Below are 12,957 nucleotides of genomic sequence, written 5' to 3' on the forward strand. Positions count from 1 at the left end.
ACTCGAACCGCTGTGGGAAAATCCTAGGCGTGAGTGGGCAAAGAGGAGGGCAATCCTGACGTGGCATCCATTGCGTAGTTTTCGAATGTCTCCTCGGGCATTTATGTGTGTGACTGCATAGGGGACCGTAAAGGGATGGAAGTGCTCGTCTAGCCGGTCCGCTGGGTTTCCAAAAGTAGTCCAGCCACTTGAGCCTTTGGTAGAAAAGGAGCTGGCCCAGACCCTCTGAGGGATTCGACTTAACCGGTGATGACTCAAAGGGTAAGTGACAGGGACGAATAGAAATGGAAATGAGCGCGGGAGGGGGGTGCAGACTCAATTGAACGCCGTGAATAGCGCCTGCCGTAGGAAGAAAAGCTGGGGCGCACAGCCCAGCACTGCAGCGCCGCCGCCTCCTCCTAGCCGCTCGGCAACTTTCTGTCTCTCACTCAGTTCAGATTCCCTGGACCCCACTCATCCCCGACCCGCCCCCTGCACAGTCCCCTCAACCCTCTGTCAGTGTGAGGCCTCTGGCCGTACGATTGGCCGCCGGCTGGCATGTACCAGGCCTGGGCCCGCCCCAGGCCCCGCCCTCGCAGGCTCCGCTCGGTCAGTGCTCTGCAGCAGCTGCGGAGGCAGCAGTGAGAGCTTGTGAGCTGGGCAGAGACACAGCGCCAGGACTGCACCGGCAACGTGCACAGCCCCTGCACCCCCGCCGCGGACGGGGCTCTGCTCTGGGAATAATTCCACTGTACTAACTTAAGCAAAGGGGCAGAAAGAAGAGTGCATCACTTGGAACGGATTTCTTTGGCGGAAGACGAGGCTTGGCATCTGGGGGTCTTGGTGCAGCAGTGCCCCTCCTACCCTGGCTGAAATGTTGTGTTTGCACTGATTGCCAGATACTCCGTGAGGCCTGTCGGGGACTGGCGCAAAAGGAGAGGGGTCCATCTCCCCGGCCTGCTGAGATCTGCACCCACTCCCCGCACTTCGGAGGCACTTGGCTGCTTGTGTCTTCGTCCGTCTCTTGGCTGCAGGTGCGGGTCTGGTGTTAACTTGTGGAGGATGCCGCCCCTGCCCAGAAGCCGACTCCCCTCGCAGGCTGCGAGGACTTTCTCAGTTGCATTTTAATGACTCTCAGAGGACAGCGGCGTCTTGTGTGCCTGGAAAAGGAGCTCTGTGCGCGCCAGAGAAGGGCGGCACGGCTGTTGCCACCCGGGGCTGAGCGTCCAACTGCAAGGGCTGGCCTTCTGGATGCAGGGGGCGGCTGTCCATCCCTCGGGACTGAGTGTGGCTCTTCTGGATTGAACCCCCCTCGAGCTGGACTGAGACCGCGTCTCTTTGGACTGACACCCCACCTGTTTGGACTCAACCCCCACATATTTGGATTGAACACCCACCTGTGTAGGCTGAGCCGCGTCTGCCTCGACTGCACCCCCTCCCAACAGACTGCCTCCTTCACCCCCTCACGGTGATCTCTCTGCTCCATCACATGACCCCTGGCTGCTGTCCCCCACCGGCCGGACTGCCATGGTCGGACGCCCCCCAGCACCTGGTGCACCCTCCGAGACCTGAGCCGGAGATGCAGCCCTCGCCATGAGGACGCGCTGGAAGCGCACAGCCCTTCCGCAGTCATTTGTGGTCCTCTGTACAGCTAGGTTGCGCATGGCGTGCAGATGCCAAGAACAGCACGGACAGCGCCCGTTTTAGTTTTATTTTTTGTGTCATTGATCCCCCTCTCTCCCCTCACTTTGAAACGTTAGATGCAGTGAGGGTCGATTTCTTCTCTCCTTTTAACTTTATACGAGGTAGACTGCTAGGCGCTGGTGGCCGAGTCCTGCGCCTGGCACACTCAGTGCCATCTTCACTCGGTTTCCCTGATACCCAATCTGCCTTTTTTTCCATACAGTACCAGCTAGCCAACCTCACCAGACATTTCCGCACCCTCTGAGTGTCCCTCTGAGCTGGCCTCCAGAGTGCCTTCCAGACTCCAAATCCTGCCACTCAGTGTACCACTCAGCCAGCATCTTTCACTAGCTGCCTTTCGGGCACTTGACACAGTCATCGAGTGTTACCGCCACCCTCTATCCTAACATTGCGCCTCATCCCATCTCTTGGCACCCGAGGTGAGGACCTCTGCGCACTGGACCTTGTTGCATCATTCTCCTAGCACCCATGATGCATATGTCTGCACACTGAGCCTGGCTAACCTACTCTCCTAGCACCCAGGGTGCCTGAGTCTCGCTGGACCACCCACACTTTCCCAAGGGGCGGTCTCCGTGCCTCGCACCCGAGGTGCATGAGGCTTGCTGACCCACTCCCACATCCCCAGGGTGTAGACTACGTGCCCCGGTAACTATGGATGTCCTGCAGTTCCTGCTCTTTGTGGCTCTTTCATGGACTCGAACCCGAGCTTTGATCAACCTGAAGTACTCGGTTGAAGAGGAGCAGCGAGCGGGCACAGTCATTGCTAACGTTGCCAAGGATGCCAAAGAGGCGGGCTTCGTGCTGGATCCTCGGCAGCCCGCGGCCACCTTCCGGGTGGTCTCCAACTCAGCCCCGCACCTGGTGGATATCAACCCCTCTGGGCTGCTGGTCACCAAGCAGAAGATCGACCGCGACCTGCTGTGCCGCCAAAGCGCCAAGTGTGTGATCTCGCTGGAGGTGATGTCCAGCTCCATGGAGATCTGTGTCATTAAGGTGGACATCAAGGACCTGAATGACAACGCACCCAGTTTCCCAACTGACCAGATCGAGCTGGAGATCTCGGAGACGGCCAGCCCTGGCACGCGCATCCCGCTGGAGAGCGCCTACGACCCGGACTCGGCCAGCTACGGGGTGCAGGGCTACGAGATCACCCCTAACGATCTCTTCGGCTTGGAGATCAAAACCCGCGGGGACGGCTCGCGCTTCGCCGAGCTGGTGGTGGAGAAGAGCCTGGACAGGGAGACGCAGTCCCACTACAGTTACATGATCACCGCCCTGGACGGCGGGGATCCCCCCAACTTCGGCACCGTGGAGCTCAACATCAAGATCATCGACTCCAACGACAACAACCCTGTGTTCGACGACCCGGCCTACAGCGTGAGCATCCAGGAGAACTCTCCCCTGGGCACCCCGGTCATCGACCTCAACGCCACGGACCCCGATGAGGGCAGCAACGGAGAGATCGTGTACTCCTTCAACAGCTACGTGTCTGACAAGACCCGCGAACTCTTCCGCATCGACCCCAAGAGCGGGGCCATCTCGGTCAGCGGGGCCCTGGACTACGAGGAGGGCCACGTTTACGAGATTGACGTGCAGGCCAAGGACCTGGGGCCCAACTCCATCCCGGCGCACTGCAAAGTCACCGTCAACCTGGTGGACGTCAACGACAACACGCCCGTCATCAACCTGCTGTCCGTCAACAGCGAGCTGGTGGAGGTGAGCGAGAACGCGTCCCCGGGCTACGTGATCGCCCTGGTACGGGTCTCCGACCGGGACTCGGGCGCCAACGGCAGGGTGCTCTGCAAACTTCTGGGCAGCGTGCCCTTCCGGCTGCAGGAGTACGAGAGCTTCTCCACCATCCTGGTGGACGGCCGGCTAGACAGGGAGCAGCGGGACCAGTACAACCTGACCATCCAGGCCAAGGACAGCGGGAACCCCGCGCTGCAGTCCACCAAGTCCTTCACGGTGCGCATCACCGACGAGAACGACAACCACCCGCACTTCCTGAAGCCCTACTATCAGGTCATCGTGCAGGAGAACAACACCCCCGGGGTGCACCTGCTCTCCGTCTCCGCCCGGGACCCGGACTTGGGCCTGAATGGCAGCGTGTCCTACCAGATCGTGCCCTCCGAGGTGAGGGACATGCCAGTGTTCACCTACGTGTCCATCAGCCCCAACTCCGGGGACATCTACGCCTTGCGCTCCTTCAACCACGAGCAGACCAAAGCCTTTGAGTTTAAAGTCATGGCCAAGGACGGGGGCAACCCGTCGCTGCAGAGCAATGCCACAGTGCGTGTGATCGTGGTGGACGTGAACGACAACACCCCGGTGATCAGCGCCCCGCCGCTGGTCAACGGCACCTCGGAGGTGTACATCCCGCGCAACGCCGGCGCCGGCTACCTGGTGACCGTGGTCAAAGCCGACGACTACGACGAGGGCGAGAACGGGCGCATCTCCTACGAGTTCTCGGAGGGAGACAGGGGCTACTTCGAGATAGACCAGGTGAACGGCGAGATCAGGACCACCAGGGCTTTTGGGGAGAATGCCAAGACTACCTATGAGCTGATCGTGGTGGCGCACGACCACGGCAAGACGTCCCTGTCAGCCTCTGCCCTAATCCTCATCTACCTGTCCCCGGCCCTGGACGCGCAGGAGGCGCTGGGCTCCGTGAACCTGTCCCTCATCTTCATCATCGCCCTGGGATCTATCGCTGCTATTCTTTTCGTGACTATGATCTTTGTGGCAGTAAAGTGCAAGCGAGACAACAAGGAGATCCGAACCTACAACTGCAGGTAAAACTGGTTCATTTGCCGGCCTCTGCACATTATTGGCATGCCTTACAGTATTGTTTGAATTTCGGAATGTTTCATTAGGAATAAATCAGTTAAAATATGCAAGGTTGTTTGAAAAAAAAAAAAAAAACACTTACCCAAGTATCTCTCCTGCTCTTAAGGCTCTCCCAAACGCCCCAACACAAAGGAAAGAAATTAATCTGTTGTGGAGGGTGAATACAGGGTGATTAGGCCGTATTAATTTACCATTGTCACGTCGAAGTGTTAATAATAAGTGACACTCCCTGTTCCGCATGTATTGCCAATTTCGATAAATTATTAGCATTTCGGGAATAAAGACGCTTTTCCTTAAACACGGCAATTTCAAATTAAGTGAAAAAGAACTTAGTATTCATGCAACTTCCAGACATAACTAGAAACACGACGACGTCCTGGTTTAACTCTTGGCCATGAGAACTGGTTTATTAACTGCTTACATAGTAAGGTAGCAGAAAATGTTAAAGCAGTATATTTTGGCTGTGGGGTTTATTTTGTACACGGGAGGATCATCGCCTTGCTGCGAGGATTCCCAGGTGCTCACATACCGTTAGCAACAGAGCCCAGCAAAACTTCGTCAAAGATGAGCTTGTGCCATGTTAACGTCTGTTGCCCACTAGAGGGCAGTGTTGGCTCTTCAATCAGACAGTGCAGCGTGGGAGGAAGACAATCTCAGGCAGACAATGCGAGCTGGTACCCAACCGACCGTAAGATAAAGTGCAAATATAATTTTTAGATTCATATTTCTGAACATATATCTATGGAGCTTTTCATTTCAGTATGAACACTTGTCTTCCCCGCTGCAATAAAATAAAACGAAAACAAGTATCCCTTACACATTGCATATACATTGCATTTCGGGTTATTTAATGATTTCTGGTTTCCTTTTTGATGAGTGAATTTAGAAGGGTCTGCGTTGCATTTTAATTGTTTTCTTTTTATTTATCTCGAACTAGCGTACCTTAATAACGCAGCGGCTGTCATCGCCGTAAATGTATCAAAAGGTGTGGCTAATGGTAGCTCTCGAGTGTGAAAAAATTAGCCATCGTGTTTGCGTTGGGCATTTTCCAAATGCTATTTCCCGTTTAAACGCAACAGTATCAAGTTTGATGACTCTGAACTTTAATAGACAAATGTCAGGCACTCACATGTGAATTCCAAGCTGGTGTATTGCGAGAGGTTCTCCGCTGGCTTGCGCGCGGTCTCATCCCTTTTCCAGTGAAACTGTGACTTCAGCTCGCCTCATACGCATCGTTCTGAGGGAAGAGGTACCAACTAATATAGTCGTGCCTTTGGAAAACTATCACGGCAGTGATGATTTTCTAGTGTGATCTTGGGTGACTTGTATTTCGCAGCAGTGGCTGGGAATCACTTATTACTCTGTCTCGGCAATGCAAAGTGTGTTCAAAAGCGAGTAGAGCATTTCACCATGGCTGCACTGTGAGGAGTTGGCAGAGATGATCTCCTCCATTAGCTATGTCAGGTCACTGAGAGACAGTGGAAACTAGCATCAAAGGCTGTACTGTGAGAAGTGGGTATCTTCCGTGCAGAGGTGGGCTCCTCCATTAGGCATGTCAGGTCACCAACTGACAGTGAAGCCTAGCATCAAATTCTGCACTGCGAGGAGTCTGCATCTTCGTGTAGTTTTAAGCTCTTCTATTAGGTATGTCAGGTCATTGCCAAACTGAGAAAAGCCTGCCATGCGGGCTATACATTTAGATGTGCACATCTTCCATACAGGGCCAGGTTTTTCTGTTAACTACGGAATCTCAAATAAACTTACCAATCGTACAATAATCCACCAATCAGTATTAGCTAAACATGCACTTGTATAACTCACCGCCCACACACTGCAAAAAACTCTTTCCCAGCTGTCATTATTAATTCCAAGGAACTGTGATGTAAAGCTATTAGCATAGCAAATGTCAGATCTAGAGGTTAACGTGAAAAGCAGATGCGCCCCTTCTCTCATTTCATGTTCAAATCGATTACGTAGCTTGCATCTTGTATGTTAATTCCTCAGAAAGCATGTATGAAGTATTGCATATCATTTCCGCATGATTTGTCTGCCTGGAGTGTGTTGCACAATCTGTATGGTATTCTGGCTGGAGGGTTTATTTCTGTATTTATTAAAATGCCGTGTTGTATAGTTGGTTTCTGACCAGAAATCACGTATGTTGCAACAGACGCGTTCAATTGTATTTGTGCGATGGGGCAGAATGTAACTAACCCAATGCAATGATACTCAAATCAAATATCGTGTTATAATTGCTGCGGGATCCCGTGCACACTCACCAGGGACCGTTTGGCGGCTGTCTTCAATGTTCGAGGCATCACTGAAAGATACCATGTGTGGCACCCTTTGGCTCTGCCATAACATGACATTCTGCGTTTGTGGTATTGCCTCGTGACCCACAAACCATTCTTAGCTCCACTCCAAATGAGAACAATCATGTTAAAAAATGACCATTTTTTAAGGTACCCTGGTATAAACAGGTTGTGAAAAAAATACGCCACTTCTCCAATAGGTGTTTTGTCCCCATACAGTAAATTCACATTTTTGTTACTCGTGTACAAATAAAAGTAATGTTGGAAATAACTTCCATACTAATTTGAAACAGCCACTAAATCAGTGAAGTGGAGGGTCTTTTGCCCACCAGCCCCCAAATAATTTTGACATGCTTTACAGGGTATCTAACACGAAGGGTCGTATTACATTTCTACATATATTTTGAGTATTAAACACTCATGGTGTGCCCCCTACCAGTGTGAGAGAAGTTACTGTCTATTGTAGAAACATGTTGGGGGCGAACGGCGGGGAGAGTCACAGAAATAGTCCACGTGGAAACTGTTTTCCTTGTCCTTTTTCATGAAAAGCTCTGTATGTCCGAGTGACTATTGTGTTTTTGCTCGCTCCTTAAATGCGTTTCAGTGCTCCCTTCCTCTCCCCTTACAGGCGCATCATTTTTAGAAGATGTAATCAAAGGTGTGTATCTAAAGCGATTGTATCTACAAGGTTTGAAATTATGTAAGATACACTAACCCACAACTCCCACCAAAAAACAAGCACAAACACGCAGACTAACCAACACAGAGGCAATGACACACAGACACACAAATACAGACAGAAATAAAAGTACAATCACACATACATAGATGAACACAAAAACACACATGCACAGGTAAACACAAAAACATTCCTAGACAGACACATATACACAGCACTTGGCAGTGGCAAAGCACTGGCTTGTACACGCACTGGAAGACAGATAGAACTTTCCATGCATTGAAACGACTAGCAAAAGAGATCAGCAAAACACATGATCTAAAATATAAAACCTTTGTACTGCTGACCTCATTAGTGGAAGGCCAGAGAGTGAAACACAAATGATGCAAGGGGCATGTATAAATCCAGAAAGGCATTTCGACAATGAGACCTGCTTGCTAACAAATAAAGCAAATGCACGTATGTTCAAGGCACTTGATGGTAGTGACAGGTAGCAATCACTTCTCAGCACAAAGCAGAGACTTACAACAGTCCTAACCACCTAGGAACACCACCTCTACAGTGCTGATGCTTCTTTGGCTGTTCATGATATTACACTTGTGTTTTTGCTTCTCCTCTCTCACTCCCCCATACAGAATTGCAGAATACTCCTATGGACACCAGAAGAAAGCCAATAAGAAGAAGAAGCTCAGCAAGAATGACATCCGCCTGGTGCCACGAGATGTGGAGGAGACAGACAAGATGAATGTGGTGAGCTGCTCCTCACTCACCTCCTCCCTCAACTACTTCGACTACCACCAGCAGACCCTTCCCCTGGGGTGCCGCCGCTCCGAGAGCACCTTTCTGAATGTGGAGAGCCAGAACAACCGAAACACGGGCACCAACCACACCTACCACCACACCTTCACCAACCAAAGCCCACCCCAGCCGGACCTGATCATCAACGGCATGCCACTGCCCGAGGTGAGTGAGCAGCACAAGTGTACTGTCTGTATGACTCGCATCCCTTGCCCTGCCCTTGGTCTTTCAAAGCATGCCATGTGTAGTTGAGTGCCTTAGCCATCCTTCTGCCATCTAAGCTCGGTGTCACTATCACTATCCGCTTGTTGTGTCCATTGTGTTTCATTTTTCCACTACATTGGTTTTAGTTAAAATGGTGCTACTCTTCCTTTTGCAGCCAGTGCAGTGGCATTAATGTGCAGTACATCATATCCTCCTGACCTTCAAGAAGAATTGAGTAATATGTTTTTAGGGTGATTTCATTTAAGTCATTGGACATTGGGAGCTATAGGCATTTGTTGGTCGGGTGATATCATTAGGATCAATAGTGTCAAACCATCACAATGAACGTGACAGGGCTTTCTGTCTGTGTAGCTGCACTAAAATCACTGGCATTGGACTTGGATCATTTGTTAGGAGGTTGATGTAGTGATCTTTTGAAGAAAACTCCAATGAAATTATTTAAGTTTGAGGCATATGTGCTATGAGGTGATACCACTGAGTCAATGGAGGTAAAGGGGTTCATGTAATGAGATTTAGTTTGGCTCTGACCATGTATAAGAGCAAATGGTTTGAACCCTGTTTAAGCGTTTCATGCATGCTTGATATAAGAATATTCCACTTGAAATCACTGGAGTTGGACCATTTCTGAGTTTAATGGACATGTACTCGGATTTAATCACTCTCAAGTAAGATGTTGTTGGTATTGTGGTGTGGGTTTGCTGGGTTGTGAAGTTTATACAAGGAAGTGGTGGTGAACAATGTTTACGAGTGTGATGCAAGTGTGATGGGAGAATCATCCATTTGAAGTCAGTTGAGGGGAAACATTTGTATAAATTCTGCTGGGATGGTGATCTCTTTAAAGTCTACAGAGGCATTTGGCCTGTTGGAAGAATGGATTTGGGGCACAGATGGGTCGCATCCACACACGAGGATCAATTGGTTGGCACATGCTTTTGTTGCCCAATAGATACTTGATTGCCAGCAATGAGCTGTGTGCTGATGCACCTATTTGTTACTTTAAATTACAAATAACTTCTCATCCCTGTGTTAGCATTGCGCCCTGCAGTGCTGCTCTTGGCGCTAGCATGTCCAGTAAAGTGTAGTCTAGAGGCTCAGCTCTTGTGTGGAGAAGCCAGACCTTGCATGGGGCTTGGCTCTTGTCTGAGCAGCCATGGGGAGCCCACAGCATCATCCGTTGCTATCTATGTGTGATTTACTATCTCTCTTGCGAGAGCTGTGAGCGATTGACTCTTCCGCACCCCTTTAAAGGAAGGCAGATTAGACACCCCTGGAACCACGGTGTGTGTGCACCTGATGCCCACAATCATGAACACCAGGGAATAAAATCATTGTTTTCTTAGTGCAATTTCAATGTTTTTTGGGGGAGTATTTACATGAGTTTTTCTGGCACATAAACTAAGCACGGCGGTTGGTGGTAAATATGTGTGTGACTGAGACAGATAAAGGTGTCTCATACCACATATGTTCCATTAGTTGTCCTCATATGACTGCCTTTCATGTGTATGTGTGTATTATATATATGTGCGCCTGTTTGTAATGTATTTCCAACCAAGAAAACTGATTTTTTTTTTTTTTTAAGTACTATGTATGCTATCCATGATCTCTGAAAAAATGCTAATGTAATTATTTGCCTACAAACGTTGACGTCAGTAGTGTGGATGAAAGGATTCTTACTCGCATAGAATTGAAGGAGGTTTTCTGGGAATCCTTAGTTGAGTAAAATGAACATGCCTTGTGTGCTGTGAATGTCGATTATGATTTATGGATGTGCATTATCTACGGGGCATTTGAGGCAATGTGCAGTGTTGGTAAAGCCCAGTTCCTCGGTATTCGTATACATTTTTAGTTTGAGCCCTTGTTTGAAAATGTGGAATAGTGTATTAACCACAGAAGGAAAAATGTGAGACATATCTACGGGTGTTTTGTGTGTTTTCCGATATCTGTGCGTACTTGCTTTATGCTGCACTCTAGTTTTCTCTTCGTGGATACGTTCTGCCATTGTTGAAATACCAGGGCTCTGTTACTCGCTCTAGTAGAGCATTTACGTGCAGAATTGGAATGTATCTAATGTGAAAAAGCGCAGCTGATTTGTCTTTCGTTTCTGGCGCGCGCTCACACAGACACACACACAAACACACACGCAAAAGATGACAGGCAACCTGAGGACCAGGGTCTGTTTTTAGGGGTAGATGGGCAGATGGATCAGCTATCCGGCCTGAGGGGAAAAAAGTCAATCTGCTTGTACGCACATGTACAACGTGGCCACCAAATCCTCTGGTGTTTTCAATGGCATGGCAGTAACCCATCCTCCGTGGCGCACACTTTCTCGCTCTCTTTTTCCCCACCTCTAACCCCTGACCCAACTATCTCTCTCTTTCTTTCCCCACCTTTAACCTCAGACCCATCTTTGCCGAGCTTTAGTTGCGGGACGACCGCGCCAGAGAGCGCCGGCACTGCGCAGACACGCTGCAGCGGGTGCAGGCGTGATCCGTGGGCGCAGTGGGCGCCACAGTAAAGCGGCAAACCTCTTTAGTCAGTGGAGGTCTTGCCCCTGCCTGGAGCAAGGGCTGTGGTTCAGAGAACGGCCCCAGGTGTGTAACAACAGTTAAAATCCTTGTGCGTGCGATTCCAAAGCCACACCCAGACTGGCCACGGAATGCGGCACAAAGGGCTACTAACGTAATCTGAGAGCGAAAGATGCCCTCGAGAGCAGCCTCCACGAACCCCCTAAAAACACAATAGAAATGATCTGGCGTGATACGGCTATAAACAGCGCAGCACGCTAACCAGTTACAAATGAACGCTGCATGTGAACTGTATGTCACAGGCTCGAGTCCTAGCAGGGTTGGCTCGTCCTTTCATCTTTCTGAGGTCTTTTCAACCGAGAACAATTGCTGTGGGAAATACTGACACTTGCTATCCTCAGCTGCTGCAAAGTGCCCTTTCATCGACGGGAAGCGCCATGCATTCTACGTCTCATATCGCTTTGTTGGGTGAATATGTCGACGAGATCCAGGAATTGAGTGGTAAATGGGAGAATGAATGCCGTCGTCGAGTGCAAGAATTTCAGAGAAATACGGTGGTTGTTTGTTTATTAAACGTTTTGAATAAAGGGTGTAATGTAGCGCAGGGTTCTTGTGACAACTTCAAACAACATGTTTTCAGCACCTCCGTACATGGATATCAGGAATATGGTAATTGCCCCTGACGGAGATTTGAAGCAGTTTTATGACTCGTGTGGTATGCAAAGGAGCCCTCCGAGCTGTTTGTAGAAATCAAATAATTGAATGCCGGATCCAGCCCTATCATATAATTACAGCGCAGTGTTTACACCAGCTCTGACGAAACGCTGAAGTCAGGGGCTACGCCGAATTAGCATGTAATGAAAGGGGACAGGAGATTATGTCTCCGCCTTGGCTTCAGACCTCTGATGCTTCATTTATTTATTTTTAACATGCATATCGTTTTGCTGCCTTTGGTCTTTCTATCGACAGAACTCGGAAACTTTCGACGAGTCATGTCAGAAATCTATTTGAGCTCAGCATACATGTAGGGGACCCTTTCTGATTTCTGCCTGTGGATAGCAGCTCAGGGGTGTGCCCACGCAGGGCATGGTGGGAAATCGGCATGCAGATGACGAATCCGTGGTCATAGTAATAGCAGCAGTTCTCGCTAGACACAGGCAGTGGCCGGAGAAAGGGAAGATATGTGGAGGTCCTTTTCATCCACAGACCTCACGTGCACCAAATCCCATCTTTGCTTCTGCGTATTCAGCAGGTCAGATGCACAAATGCCTCTTTGAGTTCCTGCTTTAAGACCCCAGATTAAGCCTCTCAATACCAGACGTACGAGGATGCCCGGCAGATGCTTAAAATCACCCTGTGAAGAAAGTGGCTGCAGGGGAAGGAAGCCGGGATAGTTATGCAAGGTCTCAGAGTCTCAGAAGTGATGAATAAAGTAAGATATGTAGGTCTAATCAGAAAAAAATAATACAAGGGACCTAAGGTAGCTAGGCCTGACTGGTGGTAAGGAAATAAAGGATTCCAGGTCTGAGAAGTGACAAATAACGCAACGGATGTCGGACTGAACGGAAACAATTAAAGCAAGGTCCTAGATCTCAGCGGGGCCGAATTCAGAAAGTGCTCTACGTCTCATAATTAGAAAGCATGGTTCGGGGCTCAGGCCTGAGCAGGAGAGAAATAAAAACGGAAAGCACTTCTAAACTGGAAGAAGTTATTAACTCGCCCAAGGTCTGCTCGGGGAGAATGGCACCAACCACCAATATATAAGTGTAATAATTGAATAAGCATGCGTCTTATGTCTTACTAAGATGAGATAAAGCTAAGGCGCTATGATTGAAGTAAACAACTGAGGGTCCGGTACGGACACACTGGTGTACCTTGGCAACACTATTAT

The 12,957-nt window shown here is 49.6% G+C and overlaps 1 protein-coding gene across 5 annotated transcripts in view; it reads left to right on the forward strand.

Moving 5' to 3' along the window:
- Positions 1 to 619: 619 nt before the first annotated feature.
- Positions 620 to 12,957, forward strand: part of PCDH19 (protocadherin 19) — a 211,627-nt gene continuing 199,289 nt past the window's right edge. For 2 of the 5 annotated variants that reach the window (XM_069213045.1, XM_069213083.1), the window contains exons 1-3: positions 2,225 to 4,475; positions 7,468 to 7,497; positions 8,154 to 8,481. In XM_069213045.1, coding sequence (XP_069069146.1) covers positions 2,335 to 4,475; positions 7,468 to 7,497; positions 8,154 to 8,481 — 2,499 coding nt within the window. In that variant the 5' untranslated portion in view covers positions 2,225 to 2,334. Of the gene's footprint in view, positions 4,476 to 7,467; positions 7,498 to 8,153; positions 8,482 to 12,957 lie in introns of all 5 variants that reach the window. The other 3 variants (XM_069213065.1, XM_069213074.1, XM_069213055.1) reach the window with 2 other exon arrangements.

This window comes from Pleurodeles waltl, chromosome 2_1 (assembly GCF_031143425.1).
Source record: "Pleurodeles waltl isolate 20211129_DDA chromosome 2_1, aPleWal1.hap1.20221129, whole genome shotgun sequence".
Taxonomy (NCBI): Eukaryota; Metazoa; Chordata; class Amphibia; order Caudata; family Salamandridae; genus Pleurodeles; species Pleurodeles waltl.